This window comes from Acipenser ruthenus, chromosome 1 (assembly GCF_902713425.1).
Source record: "Acipenser ruthenus chromosome 1, fAciRut3.2 maternal haplotype, whole genome shotgun sequence".
NCBI lineage: Eukaryota > Metazoa > Chordata > Actinopteri > Acipenseriformes > Acipenseridae > Acipenser > Acipenser ruthenus.
The window spans coordinates 100,483,767-100,502,897 of record NC_081189.1 but is presented as its reverse complement, the minus strand read 5'-3'; the positions used below and the strand labels follow the sequence as shown (position 1 = coordinate 100,502,897).

Sequence of the window (19,131 nt, the reverse complement as noted above, 5' to 3'; positions counted from 1 at the left end):
CGCTCTGGAAATGTGAAGGAATATAATTGGACATTTGGGAGAAAATGGGGGGTAAAATAATTGGACACTCTAAATCTATGTAAAAAAGTCAACAGAGGTGTTCAAAATCTGCATATATAAAGCTAAAACAATTACTAGTGATATTATAAACTGTGAAATCCTGGTATATTAAAATTACTTCTAGAATCACAAAGGGCTAGATTCACTATATGCACCAATTTAAAAACAAAACTGTAAATATAACACATTAAGCAATAATTAAGAAATAAAAACTGTAAATAGAGTCTATAACTCCACCATGACTTATAAGGGTACTAAGCACACACAAACAATCTTAACATAATATAAGGAATAACGCCTTGTTAATATATGTTTCCTTAATTCCAAACACTGCACACATACAGTACCAAGTACTATGTAAATAATAGATTACATAACATTGAGAAAATGCCTCTTTTTGGGGACATTCTCTCAACAGTAGATTAAGTAGCAGTAGTAAATAAAAAATTATTATTTGTTTATTTAGCAGACGTCTTATCCAATGTGACTTACAGAGACTAGGGTGTGTGAACTATGCATCAGCTGCAGAGTCACTTACAACTACGTCTCACCCGAAAGACAGAGCACAAGGAGGTTAAGTGACTTGCTCAGGGTCACACAATGAGTCAGTGGCTGAGGTGGGATTTGAACCGAGGACCTCCTAGTTCCAAGCCCGTTTCTTTAACCACTGGACCACACAGCCTCCATTATCAATCAATCAATCAATCAATCTTTATTTTATATAGCGCCATTCATAGTGGACCACCATCAAAGCGCTTTACAAGATGCGGTAACACCAAAATCCATAATACTTTAAATACACAGAAGTGCATAATACATGATACAGTAAAAAACAATGCCTAATACCATACGAAAAATGCATAACACATGATATAGTAGAATAATACATTAAATAGTAACAACAACACAGCAGCTAATAGCAGATATCAGGCTTAAAGAGCATGGAAAGCAAGAGTGAACAAGTGGGTCTTGAGAGTTGATTTAAAGCAAGCGACGGTGGGAGCGTCACACGCCAAAGCTGGGAGAGAGTTCCAAAGAGTCGGAGCCATGAAGCTAAATGAGCGTTCTCCAAGTGTGGTGCACTTTTGCTTGGGGATAACAAGCAGGCCAGAGTCGGAGGACCTCAGCTTGCGGGAAGCGACATAGCGGGTCAGCAGGTTGAGGAGGTACTTGGGACCTGTGTGATGAAGGGCATTGTATGTGAGCAGGAGAGTTTTGAAAATAATCCTGAACTTTACAGGTAGCCAGTGCAGCTGGGCAAGACGGGGGGGTGATGTGTTCCTGTTTTTTACATCTGGTAAGGATCCTGGCAGCGGCATTCTGAACTAGCTGCAGTCGGTTTATGGTGCGTGTCGGGAGACCACCATAAAGAGAGTTGCAGTAGATAAGTTGAGAGGAGACAAATGCATGACAAAGTATCTCCGCATCCGACAGGGAAAGGTAGGGACGGACTTTGGAGATGTTTCGAAGATGGTAGAAGGAAGATTTGACCACGGAGGAGATGTGGGCATCAAAGGAGAGGTTGCTGTCAAGAAGTACACCAAGGCTTTGTACTGTGGGGGAAGGCAGCAGCAGACTGTTTCCGAGGTTCAGGGCAGCTATATTGAGATTCTTAAATTGAGTTTTAGATCCTACTAGGAGGAGTTCAGATTATCCCAGTCCTATCAGGATTTGATTGCACTTTGACTCTCTGGTACTCGGAATGATAATTAACCTAATAAGCACTGTCTAAGCACTCAGGAACAACTGTGCAACTCAACAACAAAGGGATCAGAAATAGGCTCTTCAGGGATATGATGATGTTCCCACTTTTCAATATTTCTCAGCAGAAAAAAAAGAAAGTAATTTGTTTCTGGTGAATGAGGCGATGCCTCTTGTTACAGAGATAATATTATCTCATATTAAAAGAATCAGTATCTGAGATGATGGGCTACATTATTGAAGTACTGTTTTAATGGACTAAATAAAGTTTGTATTTCAAAAACTGCTGCTGGCTGTAGTTGGTTTCTTCAAAATGTATACAATTCTTTATTTAATTAATTTAAATTAACAATGCATGGATTTAAGCCTGATCAGGTAAGGCCGATATTAAAAAATTAAAGTTATATATCGGAAGAAAGTCTTGGCCTCATGATTCTCCTGAATTTTATTTGGCAGTAAGATAATGACAGTAGGATAACAGGCTAGATTCTCAAAGTTGTTTACTCCAAATCATCATAAGCATTATTTTTTTTTCTCAAAGGAAGATTTTAAAACGAACAAGAATTTAAGAAATCTTACTAGTCTCTAAATTGAAAGTCAGAGCTGTTTATTTCTGGTTAGGTAACATTGGGTGTGCTAATTAATTTGAACTTAATAGCTTTAAAAATGTAGCAAAATTATATTTCCCAGCATTAGCCAAGCATTGATATTTCCTATGGGCTTATAAGGCAACAACCTTCTTAAATATGGAATTGCTATTTTAAAAACTGTATGGGATACCTTTAAAAAATGTGAGGTCAATGCACTCATCACACTGGACACAAATGGCAAAATCATAGATGAAGGAAAAAAAATAGCAAATATATTAAATGATTACTTTTCACAGGTTTTTACAAAGGAGGACAGGGACAACATGCCCCACATGTCGACCTGTTCCTATCCAATTTTAAATAACTTTAGTATAACAGAGGCAGAAGTGTTAAAGGGACTAGGAGCTCTTAAAATAAACAAATCCCCTGGGCCAGATGAGATCCTCCCAATAGTACTCAAAGAAATGAAAGAAGTTATTTACAAACCGCTAACCAAGATCATGCAACAGTCTCTTGACACAGGGGTTGTACCGACAGACTGGAAAATAGTAAACGTAATACCGATCCACAAAAAGGGAGACAAAACCAAACCAGGTAACTACAGACCAGTAAGCTTGACTTCTATTATATGTAAACTTATGGAAACTATAATAAGATCCAAAATGGAAAATTACCTATATGTTAACAATATCCTGGGAGACAGCCAGCATGGTTTTAGGAAAGGGAGATCGTGTCTAACTTACCTACTTGACTTTTTTGAGGATGCAACATTGAAAATGGATAACTGCAAAGCATACGACATGGTCTATTTAGATTTCCAGAAAGCTTTTGACCAATCTCAGTGAGAACTATGCATTTTAATGAGACAAATGGCCTTACATTGTATTTACTATTTCCATGTGTAACCGGAACAAACAGGGTGTGATCAGTACATGGTCTATTTAGATTTCCAGAAAGCTTTTGACAAAGTCCCGCATAAAAGATTAATTCTCAAACTGAACGCAGTAGGGATTCAAGGAAATGCATGCACATGGATTAGGGAGTGGTTAACAGGTAGAAAACAGAAAGTACTGATTAGAGGAGAAAATACGAAATGGAGTGAGGTAACCAGTGGTGTACCATAGGGATCAGTATTAGGTCCTCTGCTATTCCTAATCTACATTAATGATTTAGACTCTGGTATAGTAAGCAAACTCGTTAAATTTGCAGACGACACAAAAATACGAGGAGTGGCAAACACTGTTGAAGCAGCAAAGGTCTGCTTCAACAGTGAAAAGTATTGCATGCGGGCAATAAAAATGTGCATTATAAATATCATATGGAGATAGTGAAATTGAAGAAGGGAACTATGAAAAAGACCTAGGAGTTTATGTTGACTCAGAAATGTTTTCATCTAGACAATGTGGGGAAGCTATAAAAAAAGGCTAACAAGATGCTCGGATATATTGTGAGAAGTGTTGAATTTAAATCAAGGGAAGTAATGTTAAAACTCTACAATGCATTAGTAAGACCTCACCTAGAATATTGTGTTCAGTTCTGGTCACCTCGTTACAAAAAGGATATTGCTGCTCTAGAAAGAGTGCAAAGAAGAGCAACCAGAATTATCCTGGGTTTAAAAGGCATGTCGTATGCAGACAGGCTAAAAGAATTGAATCTATTCAGTCTTGAACAAAGAAGACTACGCGGCGATCTGATTCAAACATTCAAAATCCTAAAAGGTATAGACAATGTCAACCCGGGGGACTTCTTTGATAAAGGGGCATTCAGAACAGAAAATAGGAGGCACTTTTTTACACAGAGAATTGTGAGGGTCTGGAACCAACTCCCCAGTAATGTTGTTGAAGCTGACACCCTGGGATCCTTCAAGAAGCTGCTTGATGAGATTCTGGGATCAATAAGCTACTAACAACCAAACGAGCAAGATGGGCTGAATGGCCTCCTCTCGTTTGTAAACTTTCTTATGTTCTTATGTTCTTATGGATCTTCTGGTGAAGGCCACAACATACTGACAGCATCTCTGCATTCATTTAAAATGGAATCATCTGTACCAATCCTAGTATCTTTGGTGAAGTGAATTACTGTTACATTCTTAAAACTAGGCACATCGATCAGTAACCGACAAGCATGGGGACTACTGGAGTAAGCAGCAGCCATGCCTGTTTTAATGCAGAGATTTTAGATTTCTCTGTGAGAGATTTAAAAAACAAAACGACGATTTGAAAAATAAAATGACAGGAAATATTTACGAAAAACTAAATTGTAATCATTATAGTTGACGGAAAGCATGAACCTACATCCACAATTAAATTGTGAATTACTGGAAACAACAGAATTGTAAAGCCAAAGCCCAGAGATATTGCGCTCTAGTCATAAAACTTAAAAGACTGTTTTAAAAGTATGTTTTGTTCAGGACTGTTTTGATTCAAATGTAAGAGTGGTTTCTTCTCATGGTTTAACCTTTGAGAAAGTAAAAAGAAAAAAAGTTTAAAAAAACCTTAAAATTCCTTAAAACAGATTTTCTTATGTGTGTGAACAGAGTCAGCAACTTAAAATATTAGGCACTATCATGGTTCACAGGAAAGTTAAGTTCCCCTAGATAACAGATGTCTGACTATCCTGTTCCATATAAAGACACAAGGCACAGCTCAGCACAAAGGGCACATGCTTGCATTAACCTGACTCTGCTGTCGACCACCTTGGAGAGAATGCTGTATACCGGGTAGAGGATAAACACAAATTTAGACTTTGAGACTGTGGGTCATGTAATTTTGTTTTTACTGCAAGCAATACAGGGGAGAGAAGCACGTTTTTGTCTTAAATGTTAACCCATTTGGATCACTAGCAAACAAAACATGTGAATGCTAGAATAACTGCATTAATTACAATAGGGTCTGTTTTTGATGTTCTTATTTTTGTTTTATGGAAAATCACTTGCAGTCCCTTCTTCACAAGGAGGTCATTAAAAGGAGATTAATCAATTTGTTAAATTAGGATTCATAATTACCAGTGTTGTTGATATTTCATGACTGTCTGTCATGGCTTGATGCCAAGAATGTGAATAAGCTGCCTGAATGAAACAAGCCCTTTAAAGCGACAATGCTGGTGGGATTAATGGTTGTGTTTTGTGTTGGTGGATCAAATGGTAACACATAAGTGACACTTCTGGGTCTAAAGTCTGATTCAAATTCCGACAGGGGGGTTAAACTCGGCAGGCTTCCATCTACCAACGCGACCCATCCTGGTACTGTATATGGAGATAAAATATACTGTATTTACTTTTGCCAGTACTACAATCTTTTTCTCTCTGTGTGATGAAGTGCAATGGGAGTTGGGCTGGGCAGGTCAAGGAGTTAAATGTCAAGTCATTATTAATGTCAGACCTACATACACACACTAAACTCAAACATGTATTGGGACAAATGACTAAATGCAGAACGACTGGGCTGTGACATTTGACCCCATCTGACCCCACTCATACTCATACGAAATTACAGAGATATCTGGTCACGCAGGCCAGTAGACTTACCTGGGTGCATTGGCCATGCACCTCTTTAGGTGTGGTAGATATTCTGTATGTACAAAACATTACATCCTTATTGCCAACTGGCAACATCTGAATGTATTAGACAGGGTTAAATATGTGAAATTTCATAAAATCCAAACTTTGCATCTTTATTTTAAGGTGTGCATGCCATAGGCTTCATAAATTAATATCTAAATATCTTAAGTATCTTTGAATAGAAACATGTTTTTTTTTTAATTTTATTTATTTAAATAAACCATCCCATAAGTGTAGTTGTACCCCAAGAATTATACATTTACAACCGATGTAGAAAACTCAATGTGACATATTAGGGATCACCAATGAAGTCGTTGAATTTGAAGTATATTCTGGTTGTTCTTGGGGAGGGAGCGAGGTAGGGTATTCTCATTTATCTAGACTGTAATGGAGTCTGGATTGTAATGGAGGTGGGCATTCAAAAGTTTTTGAAAACCAAATTCTGATGGCAGGGTAAAAAGATTTAAAAGAGAGGATGTAAAGAACACATTAGTGTGATAAAACTAAATAGTAACTGGTTATCAATATAGTAATTAGTATATATATATATATATATATATATATATATATATATATATATATATATATATATATATATAAACTTAAGTGTTAAAGACATCCATACACTATTGTACAATCTCCTCTAAATATTCCCTATATAATTATGCTTTTGAGCTGAATCATGGAATCAAGGGAAAAACAGATTTGAATGGAATCTTGCAAGGATTGATTGCACTGTTTTAAATTATTGTGCATGATATACCAAGTAGAAACACTTACTTGTCTCTGTGTAATGGAGAGTATTGCCCAAGGTGTCAAGTGACCACACTGACATTATGAACCAGATAATGTCTAAACAAAATTATAGAGTATCCTTTTGAGGTGCATCATTTAAATCATACAACACATCTATCTTTAGTTTTTAATTGAATTGCAAAAAAATACCTACCGGTAGTTAGGAAGAAGTCGGATTTCCCCTTTATGAGCAGGCTTACTAGCATGTATTACTAATCAGAAACTGCCCAAGTTTTAATATATGTATTGCTATTTTTAAAACATTATTGTTATATTTTGGTCTCCTTCTAGAAATAAAGCAGGCGCATTCTTTACATTATAAATTCTATAATTATTCATAATGAGAAAAGCATCTGTGTGCTAAAAAAAACCCGTGACAATAATTTATAATGTTGCCAAAATTCCTACTCCAAAATGTTTGTTTTGACTTACGAATACAAAACATACCATGTATACATAACTAGGCACATGCTGCAGGCACACTTACAGTAAATAATCACAGACACAAACATATACACACTCTTCTCAGAACTGACTTCCATCATTACACAGAATGAGATATAAAAATGAGATATAAAGATGAATAAATGGCCACCTCTATCGATTATTGTGGTAGGTTTATAGCCAAAGTCCATCAAATGGAAGCACTAAATGTTAAAAGTAAATAATTTGTAATTTTACAGCTTCAGGTGTAGTTTTACATAGCTTATGATTTTATTCACTGCTAAAAATGTATTTCCAACAACTGCCCCCGTGGACCTCTAATAAATCTGTAAGTTAAAAAAGGAAACCTTATTACAAAAATGCATTTGACCGTAAATGATTTCCTGTAACAGGAAGATCACCTCGTTTTGTTCACGTTACGTCATCCTCCTAATGGAAACTAATCTGTAAACGCTTCACACACGACAATTTATGTGATTCTGTTTACTTATAAGCTGCAAGCATATCAGTCTACAGGCAGTGCTCCTGTCTGTACTCTGGCCATAGCTTTATCAGCACACTCACACTTCCATATACCTTGTGCTGTAATAATCACCTTTAACTGGACAAGAAGGAAATCTCTGGTTAAAATTACAATGACGCAGCAGAGCAGTCTCAAAAATAGGTCGGCGTGATGTTTGGAATCTTACAGTGGTAAGCAAATCTTTTTTTTTTTTTCACATCACATTCAGCATTTTTTATTTATACAGCAACAAAATTCCACAATATATAAAGTTTGTTCCATATGCTTGTCCTTATGCCGAAGTGTGTGAAAATCAGAGGATCATAACTTATTCAAACAACTTTCACTTTTTAATTATAATTCTTAAAGTGCAGCTCATTCATTGTGAAAGATGATTTGACAGAAAATAAACCAACCATGAAAACTCACCTTATGCCAGTAAGCCCCTCAAGTATGTAAAATATTTTATATGGGATGGCTTATCTTATCTGCAGAAGCCTCAGTTCATTTAAAATGAGTTTCCAAGGTAAAAACACAAGTATGGTTTGGAATGGGTTAACAAAAACTCTTCCTTTGCACACATCTGTATCTTTTTTTTCCCATCTTGGGATAGTGTGACCAATGGCTTTCAATCACCACCCTGCCCTTCCCCTGTGCACTTTAATTCCCCAGCTCCCTTGTATTAATATTGCACTGACCTGCCAGCTAGCTTCGTCTATCAGTTCTTTTATCCACTCCTCCTCTCCCTGCAAGTCTTCACCCTCTCTTACAGATGTCACCTCCATTGTTTTACTAAGAAGCAGTGCACCAACAGCTAGCCCAGCCAGGTCTGCCAAATCCGTCTTTGGTGAAGCTTATTTTCTTGTCTGAAGAAGCAGCAATAGAGGTATAGCAGCAGCAGGCCTCAGCGTCACTGACAGACAGTCATGAAGAAAATGTCAAGCTTACAAGAAAGAGGTCTTGACATGGACCAGCTCACACGTGAAAAGATTTGGAAAAGTCCTCGTTACAACATGTATTGATTGGTGCGGTTAGTGTCCAGCTTTAGCCACTCAGCTTTCAGAAGGCTCATGTGACAGACAGAGAGGCTTCAGAGATAACGTTTCGTTGTCAGCTGGAGTGGCAGTTATAAATTTACTCCTGGATGGCCATTTGCTGTCATGGCTTGGGAAGGGAGGGGGGGGGGGAGGGGGGGGGGGGGGGAGGAGAGAGAAGACAAGTGTTTTATGATCTTCAGGGTCTGTGTTTACTATGATAATACAGCGCTAATGCCAAGACAAATTATGTATTCTATTTTGGGGAAATGTTACAAACCTTAGCAAAAGTGGATTTCTTTCTTTGTTTTTGAAATTAGATGTACCTCAAACACAAAAGACATCTGAGTTTGTTCCTAATGAAACAAAGCTGGCTTATCATTATATGTATGATCAAGGCATACTGGTTGTATTATTTAATTTAGGAACATTCAGTGCAATGAAAATGCTTTTTTATACTTACATCAAAACAAAAGCCCTTCGATAGATTGCTCCAGTAACAAGCAAAAGAGCTCCCATCTTAAATATAACAGTTATTGGTTTCATTTCAGCAAGAAATGATCACAATGTGTCAGTGCTAACAGGGCAGTCATAACTGGGGAGTCACTTGTACTGGTTGTACAAATGCATGGTGGTGTCCCAAAGCAACTGATGAAAAGGTTAAGTAAAGAAAAGGATTTTCTTAACAAATACAATTCAGACTAATTAAACAGACACTTTTAAGCCTGTAAGGGAATTAAATATGTAGTGAGTTGTTACAATATAATACATTACACAGATTTTCAACAAATTGAAGACTAAAGCACAGGCCAGACAGGCGCGGCACGCAAGGCATTTTTCCGCCTGTATTGCTGCCATTGCTTTCATATGGTGTTGGACAGATCAGCGCGGGACGATACCGCTAGTTCCGCTGTGCCGCTGAGCGGTACCGCGCAAATCGAATCCAGAGCAACTTTTTCTGGCTGCCGCACAGTACCGTCAGTGGATTAACTAATCACAGCCAAGTGCTGACAACACGTGCTTGCCAAGAAAAATCTTGAATGAAACTGTTGTCTACAGAGGTGTCCAAACACCCTGAAGTGTTTGATCCCTCCCATATTTCATACAAGGACAGGCAAGTCAGTATTTTATACATCGCCCCTGATGAGCATCCTTCCTGTAGCCAATTTGATACTGTTATCATGTTTTGCCTTTTTTATTATTTCTGTAGTAGTAGGCTACTTGCTGTCAGCAACATATTGTAAGTTTCTTTGCTAAGCTGATCGCTCATTTCATACACCTGCATATAGATGACAAAAAAACAACTTTGAAAAATAAACCAGTGTTTTTATTTAGTAGATTATATGGGGCGCATTACAGCTATGGCCAAAAGGTTTACATCACGCCCTACAGAATTAGGCTAATAATGTTATGTTGACATATTGAAATTACATATCGCTTTGTAGTTTTCCAAAAATTAAAAAAAAATGTCTGCATCCTAATATTCTACTATGTGATGCAAAACTTTTGGCCATAATGTAAATTATATTCTGGTACATCGCCTACGGTGTGGTACTGACAACTACTGTACTGTACCATTCCATTTTTCTATATTGTAAGAAAAGTCAGTCATGTAGTGTATACTGCACCTGTGTGTCCGGGTGCGGACTAGCGGTACCGCACCGTGAAAATGCCCAGAGGTGCCACACTGCGCCTGTCTGTCTTGTGCTTTAGGTTCAATATTATATTAAAGAGATGGTTCTTTGTTTTGAGGTCGTCAAATAAATGATCAATCTATTCTTTTTATGTTTAGGACCCCAACCTGTGTATTTACTGGTGCAGGAGGGTTCTTTGAACCAGAAGTAAGCATAACTGAAAGTGACTACAAAGAGTAAAAATTAGGGCTGCTCCAATTAACCGGACCAATTAAACAACTAAAGAGTTGATCTCAGATTCGTTCTTTACAGTTTAATAATGCAGAACTGTATTTTTTATATATAAAATAACATCAACCAATAGAAGATCTGCATTTTCTCTGCAGCAGACCAATAATAAGTGAGCAGAGGTGAGACATAAACCGTTGAAGGTCTTGGGAGTTTAACCAATGGGAAAGTTAAAGATCTGCCCTGGTTTTGCAGCTGTCCAATCATTATTTTATTATTATTATTTATTTCTTAGCAGACGCCCTTATCCAGGGCGACTTACAGTCGTAAACAAAAATACATTTCAAGAATCACAGTACAAGTAATAATACAATTAAGAGCAAGATAAATACAATGACTTTGGTTCTAGCAAGTACGAGTATGACAAAATACGATTCAATAACGGAGAAGATAACAGTATCAGTGATAGTTACATCAGGATATAATTAAATACAAAATACTACAGTGAGCTGAGGCGGGACATAAATATGCTAGGGTAAGCGGTGTAAGAATAGCTGAATTTCGCGCAATATTGCGAATATTATAGAGACTGTTATTGAGAATTACATTGAGAACGTCGAAGTAATAGATAGAATTGCTTTTTACAAATTGAAAAAAAAATTCATCAGATAACTGAGACATCGTAGTCAATTTGGTTACAAATCCGTTTTCAAGAAGAACTTTCTCAGAAAAATTGGAGTTTGTTAAAAAAAAGAGATTATACTACTGGAACTGTCTTTTGTTCAGTACAGAAAAGGCGATATGGAACAGCACTGGCTACAGCAATCTAGGATGTCTATCGAAGTCAGCACAAAAACATGAGCGTTCCCAAAGTCACTTGCGAGCCACTGTAATGCTCAAAACTTTTGGGCAAACCCGGATTGATGTTCAACTGGATGAGCAGAGCATAGGGATACAATACACCACAATGAGCAAGTAAGAAAAAATCACTGTGAGGTTCTTAAATGCTTAAATGGTTCTATTTACCTTGGCAAGCAAGAACTGGTATTCAGAGGGCACGATGAAGACACTAGTTCTCAAATAGAGGTAATTATGTGGAATTACTTTCTCTGATTTCTGAATATGACAGCATGTTAAGCAATCGCTTGTCAATAACCACAGTGTTCTGAGGTACCTCTAACAAGATTCAGAGCAAATAAAAGCAGAAGTACAGGAAGCCAGGTACGTAGCTGTAATGGTAGATTAAACAACAGATGTTGGAAACACAGCTCAGCTGTCTTGTGTTTTCAGGTATGTGACTGACAGTGGCCCAAAAGAACAGTTGTTCTGTGAAAATTTATTACATTTACTAAAATAATAATAATAATAATAATGCTTTTAAAAAGACCAAATTCCCATATGGCTTATTTTTTCTCTTTTAGATTCTATTGATTTTTTAGTATTACTATGCAGGACAGCCACTATAAGATTGTTACCTTTATTAAAAATATGCATGGATTAATCTACCGATTAATCAACTAATGCCCAGAAATTAACTGATCAAAATTTTTAATCGAGTGACAGCCCTAGTAAAAATACATTAGAGACACACTGGGGCTCAATATTTAGCAGGTCTGATTAAACATTTAAGGTTTAAACTCTGCTTGGTGTAGTTTTAAGTTAGCAGCAATCTAGACTACCAAATATTTCAGATGGGACAGTTAACATTCTTGTGTTTAATGTATTTTAGCAATCGTAGGGGTGGGGAGTGGGTGGTGGTGCGGGGGGTTAGGAATCCTCTGTCGAGTAACTTGGTTATTTGTTTTTTTTGGCACTGGTGCCTTAGGTTTCCAGCTCTACATGAAGCTGTATCTCACTCGTCTGGGGTTGCTCTTTGGATTGAGTTCGGAATGGACGCGTGCTAAATTAACTCCTGGGGATGCTTTCTGTCATTGGGTTGCTTTGGCTGTCGAGCACAGCATATGTGGGTTGTCATAAACTGAGAGCTATAGACTTGAACCTGTGACCCAAGTCAAGGGGAGGAAGTTAGGATTCATATTTATAGGGAGGGTTAGTTTCATTTTTAGAGCAGAGGAGCATACACATGAACTGTATTACCTTTGGTCAAGCTCCCTGCCATCAATCCTGATGCCAGGAAAGAATGGGGAACCAGGGTTCTAATTAGGGCTTCTGATTTTCGCTTTTAACCGATAAAAAATGATAAAAAAATACTTTAAACCCACCCCACCTACCGAGTGGCAGCAAATTCTACAGATTCTGCTTGTGAGATTTAAAATGAGATAACAATTACAGTAGAAGGCTGGTTCACGAGATTTAAAGCTATATTACAGTTAGATAGTGAGAATTTAAAACAATTGCAAATTGTGGCTAAATGTAAAAACAATGCCTAGACACACAAAAACCCCAGGAGAATGTGCATGTGACCATAAGGATTTAATTGTGGAAGACAGCAAAGTAAAAAAGGTACAACTAAGTGTGCAAGTACTGTCGAGTTACTACTATTGCGACAGAAAAAAAAAACGCCCAAGCATTTTAGAAAGTAACCGAAAATAATAATTTCATACAGTACATAAAAAGCGAAAGCCCCTAAAAAACCTGATTTACACAAAACTTGAAAATAGCTAAAAATAAAATGAATAAAAACCAAAAAACAGAAGCCCTAGTTATAATAAAGGTCAGGAATTGCTTGGAAAGGCAAGGGTTGGACATGAACCGCAAACCATAAGGTTCAAAGACAAACACCTTACCATTCAACTAAAGAGCAAACTCTGCAGTAGAGAGGTGCGTGTCTTATGCTGATGTCACTGTCATTAACCCATCACCCACTAGAAGGAGATACCTTACAACCACTTGTCCCCGTTTGTATTGTAGAAGTGCATTGCAGTTCAGAATAAAATACAGCATTTTAAATTTAAATTAACCCTTTAAGGACCAAGCATTTCAGGTTTTTTTTCACATTTTTAAATGTTAAGTATTTTTATTATGTATTCTGCTTAGAGATACATGTAGAAAAATGTGTTATTCTATGACCTGATGGACCTTACAATACTTCCTCAATGTTTTGTTGAAAAATATTGATGTTTGGACAAATTACAAGACATTGTTTTACCTGCGTGATTGCAGTGTCACAATAAACGTTTATTTTCAGGGTCTTTATAAACAATAATGGTCACTACTCTCAATTATTTTCTCAAAAATATTTATAAATAAAATAATAGTTCTTCATTCTATTAGTATTAGTAATAAGGGGGAAAAAAGTACCTGATGAATGTAGTTCTTGAAACATTATCTGCTTGTATCCACTTGTTTCTTGATGTATAAATATTGTAAAAACATATATATTAAAACACATGAGACAGAATAAATGTTCTAATATAATTATAAGTCAATGTGACAGAAATATAATGAGTTTTAGTTGTAAATCTCCCTCCCGACCTGTGAGAGCGCTAAGCAGCAAAAGGGGAAGTCTTTGGACGGGCTGGCCTGACAGTTCTTTCCCCGGGCTGGGAAGTTGGTCAGTCTGGAAGGCGGCGAGACACCATTGCAGGAACGTATTGACCCAGAAGGGAAACAACGTAGCAGCTGCAGACAGTAGAGACAGTTGTCTCAGTGTGGTCCAGTGGTTAAAGAAAAGGTCTTGTAACCAGGGGGTCCCTGGTTCAAATCCCACCTCAGCCACTGACTCATTGTGTGACCCTGAGCAAGTCACTTAACCTCCTCTTTCGGGTGAGACGTAATCGTAAGTGACTGTAGCTGATGCATAGTTCACACACCCTAGGCTCTGTAAGTCGCCTTGGATAAAGGCATCTGCTAAATAAATAAACAAATAAATAAATAAACTCATTTACCAAGGGGTCATGCGTAATAGCATAAAGGGGACGGAGGATCTTAAATCTTTTCCTTCGCTTGGTTCAGCGTGACACGGAACTGGAAGGACCGAGAGAGTGCCCTATTGTTTTGTATTGTAATGTATAGAAAGAGTTTGTGAGTGTTTTGTTTGTCTGTATCGCTGTTAGTAATTATCTTTTGTTTTCTAAATTCACTAGACTGCTAACACGTCTCCGGAGCTGTCGTCTTGGGCCAGCACTACCCGGAACAACAACACCACAGTCACTGTTCAATTGTTATCACCCACCTCGAGCACTACTGCACGCACCTGGACTGGTGACGGTGTTAAGTATTATTGTGGGGCGGATAACGTGTATTATTATTTGGTCTGCAAACCATTATTATCGTTTCCTTCTGTGCTTTACACATTGGTGTGTATTGCCGGAGGATTATTGTTTGGTCGCCAGACCGGGAGTTTTACAAATAAAGAAACCCCTTTTTCCAAACCGGATTACAGTTTTCGTTGTGTGATTATTTCTGCACTGCATCACCTCTGCCCCTGTTTCTAATCAGCATCCACTTTGCCACAGTCAAATACATCAGATCTACAGTGTTTTCCCTTTTTTTAATGTTCCTGTCATGTTTACATGATCTCAGTCTTTTAGCTGCACAGCATGGTTAGGTGGAAGCAAGTTACAATGAATGAGAGAGTGATGTTGTAGTCTTAATAAAGCATTTCATCCCATCCACACTCCCACAAAATTAAATAAGGCAGAGCTGTAAAGACTTTCTTCATTGACACACAGTCTATTGGTTTGCTCCAAGACAGTTTTAAACCAAACCAGGCTCAAATTGCTTGAAAGTTTCACATAAGTTCTCTATAAAAGCGCTAATTAATAACTACTACGAATATGAATTCAAATTCTGGTCCAACCTAAACAATATAAATATAGTGGGTTGTTCCTGCTCATTGAGTTTCCATCTACTTCTAGTTTTTAAGATCTAAACTTAAACAAATATCCACCAGTAGTCTATTTCAGCAGCAACATCCATAGGTACTGTACATTGCCAATTATAAGATGAAGTGATCAGCAAACACAAAACATCATACTAGATCCCAGAACAATCAGTCTATCTATGCCTACAACGGCTGCATGACTGTGATATCTTACTGCCTTGAGCTAGGGAATTCTATTAAATAGACAAGACCACAACCTTAATTTTCTATAAGGAAAACAAATCTGTAGCTATTCTTTATACATCTTTTTTTTTTTATCACACATTCACATTGCTCGCTGTGCCATAAATTGTTCATTTTACCTAAGTAGTGGCAATTGGATGACATAAGAATGTAAGTAATGTCGGATTGATACATTTGTTACTTGGTGAACCCGATAAATGACAAATGAGTTTAACTGCAGTTGTTAGGGCATTTATATTATTGATCTGGTATGAGTCAATAACAAGTGCTATAAAGGACCATAAAATGTCACCCGTGTATAAAAGAATCAATAGATACTCTTGATTTTAAAAGAAAGACATTTTTTTTGGTAACAAAAATAAACATTTTAATTGACTACAAAATCAGGAAATCACTTTAACTGACATAATTAATATTACATTAGGACAGTTGTGTTCTGTAGCCCATATTTATTTTCAGCACTGGCAAGTGAACAGCGTTTCCCATAGAGAACAATTTGAATAGTCCTCCCTGCCTCCATCACATAACGTCCCCCATTGCTTAGGTTTGTCAATCGATTATTTTAAGAGTATAAAGCAGGACAGCACTTAATAAAAATTAATTTTCCAGTGAATAGATACATTCCTGTGATGAAATGCCTGTGCCTTAGCATTCAAAGTTTCAAAGCATCTCAAGCCACCCCATACACTTTGACAGCAGGCACATACAGTGTTACAAAGGTGAGAAAGTTATGAAACCAAACAAATTAATATCTGTCATAATATATCATGATATCCATTGTTATTTCCTGGAGGACAGATATTTTGACCTTTTACTATATAAACAGCATCACCCATGACCCCCAGGTCCCCAATATGAATCCTATAGATTATTTATGTACTGTATACAGGAATAGTGCCAGCTCCTGTTAAGAGGGCATTAGGGAGCCATCCATCCATATTTATATATATTGTTGGGTTACGAGTTGTAACCCTGGTTCCCTGAAAAGAAATGTCAACCATTACGAGTTGGGAAATGACCCTTGTGTCACATGACCTGATATTCAAAAAGCACATATTCAAAAAGCTGCATGACAGGCCCACTGTAACCAGAGATCTACTGTATTCTGTAACAAACCTTTGCCATTTGATTCCGAAATGGCAATGAAGGCAAGCTAGCGATCTCACAAAATTAATGGTTGACATTTCTTTTTCGGGGAACCAGGGTTACAACTTGTAAACCAACATTCCCTTTCAATCTCGAAATGTCAACCATTATGAATAGGGAAATGTATACCCAAGCTCTCGCAGTGAGCCAAAGCAGCCACAAGCCTTGCCCTGGTGCGAGCCTAACTGTCTGGCTTCCGCGCAAGAGGGCAAGCTGCCTCAAGGACTCTGGACCCCAGAAGGTGCCGCTGAACCAGCAACATTCAGTCGATAAAACCTTCTAAACATATGTGGTGTGATCCACGGCGCAGCGTTACACATGTCCTGCAGGGATGCCACATGAAACGCTGCACAAGACGTCATAGTCCCTCTAGTCGAGTGAGCTGTAACATTACCCAGAGAGGGTAAGTTAGCCAGCTCATAAGCCAACTTGATCATATCCACTATCCAATGCGGCAACCGTTGCTTGGAAAGTGCCTGAGTGTATGCGACCCATACCAGTAACTGGGTTGTTTGTTGCCATGATTTAGACCTATCCATGTAACACCTCAGCACCCTGACAGGGCAGAGTGTGGTAAGTCTGTGATCCCCAATTCCACCGACTGGTTCAGGTGAAACTGCGAAACAACCTTAGGCAGAAAAGCCAGGTTAGTGCGCATAGTAACCTTATCACCACCACTGGCAAAGCACAAACAGGAACCCTCTATCGAGAGGGCCCGTAACTCACTAACATGTGACAGCCAGTAGAAACGCAGTCTTTAAGGACAATAACTTAGGGTCCACTGAATGCAGAGGTTCGAAGGGAGCCTTCATGAAAGCCTCTAGTACCAAGTCCAGACACCATCGGTTTAAGGGGAGGGCGGAGCCTCTTAGCTCCTTTCATGAAAATGCACTGCCAAAAGAAATGAGCTCCGGGGTCCGGGTGCCACAAGTGACCTCACACCTGACTGAGAAGGTCCCTGCGTAGCGGGATCTCCCACAGCTGACCCTGAATGAGCTGGTTTACGGCGGCAAACCATATCCTCCTGGGCCAGTGCGGCGCCACCAGGAGGAACCTTGCACCTTTGTTCCGTACCTTCTCCAGGAAGGACGGGATCAGCGTCAGGGGAGGGAAGGCATAAAGCAGGCCCTGAGACCAGCTGTTAGCTAGGGCATCGATTCCCAGGGGGCCCCTGCCTCTGAATTGAGAACCACAGAGGGCAATGAGTGCTCTTCTGTAGCAAAAAGGTCGACTGCTGCCCTGCTGAACCTGTGCCAAATCCTGTCTACCACCTGGGGGTTCAGACGCCACGGCGTGTCAAGGAGCCACCTCAACAGCAGGTCTGCCGCCTAGTTCAATGCCCCTGGCAGATGGAACACCCTGAGGGACAGAAAAAACGGCTGTGCCCAGGTGAGCAACCGGAACGCCGCTTGGTGCAACCCCAGGGACGGCAGCGCCCCCTGGTGATTGACATATGCCACAACTGTGGTATTGTCTGTGCACACTAGCACATGTCTGCCATTCAGCACTGAACGGGGTGCTCTGCATGGAAGTGCTATGCACCGAGGTGTACCTAGCACAGCGACACTGGGTGAGTGCACTGGGGTTGCTATACACGGGTTGCTATACATGCACCTGTGCCAAGCACGGAGCAATACACTGGTGCTATGTATGGAAGTGCTATGGACCGAGGTTTACCGAGCATGGGGACACTGGGTGAGTGCACAGGGGTTGCTGTGCACGGAAGTGCTGTGTACCACCGAATAAAGCCCAAGGTGCTATGCACTGGGTTAATATGCTGTGTTACACCGAGCCGGAGCTATGGGGCGTGGGCACACTGGAACACACTGTAGCCGCTTACCGAAGACAACAGAAACAGTAAAGTATTTTTTTTAACACACAAAATCAAATACTCTGTCTGGTACACCGCGGGCCAGGAACCATTTTTTATATATATATATATATAAAAAACACACACACACACACAGTATGTATTTGTATAGTCACTAAAAATACATCACTAACATAGCAGGGCATTTTTCTTCACCGCCCCTGTTACACCTGCGCAGTGTGATTTCCAAGGCCTCTTTCTAGGAGGTGAAGCCGCAGTTCTTAGTGAGAGATCTGGGGCACTGGATTCACAGCCCTAGCTCTGCGCTGCGGAGGAAATAATACAGTTGAACAGTTACTCATGAAACCATTCTTGGTTCTGAGTTTTGAAGACAAACTTTAGATGAAAAGATTAGGACCTCATCAGCCTGATTTAATCCTGGAACTCTAAAGAGGATAAAAACTTTTTTAAGAAACACATGAACCAGGATCGAATCAATACACTGGCGATGGTGTCAACAGAGAAACAGCTGCGAGATACCAGACTTCAAGAAGAGAACCATTGAGAAGTTTGCTGCCCTGAAAGATCATTGGGCAAAT

At 38.9% G+C, this 19,131-nt stretch overlaps 1 protein-coding gene across 4 annotated transcripts in view; it reads right to left on the bottom strand.

Annotated features, from left to right (window-relative positions):
- LOC117421442 (peroxisome proliferator-activated receptor gamma coactivator 1-alpha-like) overlaps positions 1 to 19,131 on the bottom strand; it is a 276,291-nt gene that overhangs the window by 104,642 nt on the left and 152,518 nt on the right. The window contains exon 1 of one of the 4 annotated variants that reach the window (XM_034035892.3): positions 8,350 to 8,626. The exons of the other annotated variants lie outside the window; for them this stretch is intronic. Within the exon in view, the coding sequence (XP_033891783.3) occupies positions 8,350 to 8,436 (87 nt within the window). The 5' untranslated portion in view covers positions 8,437 to 8,626. Of the gene's footprint in view, positions 1 to 8,349; positions 8,627 to 19,131 lie in introns of those variants that run through there. 4 annotated transcript variants of the gene reach the window in all.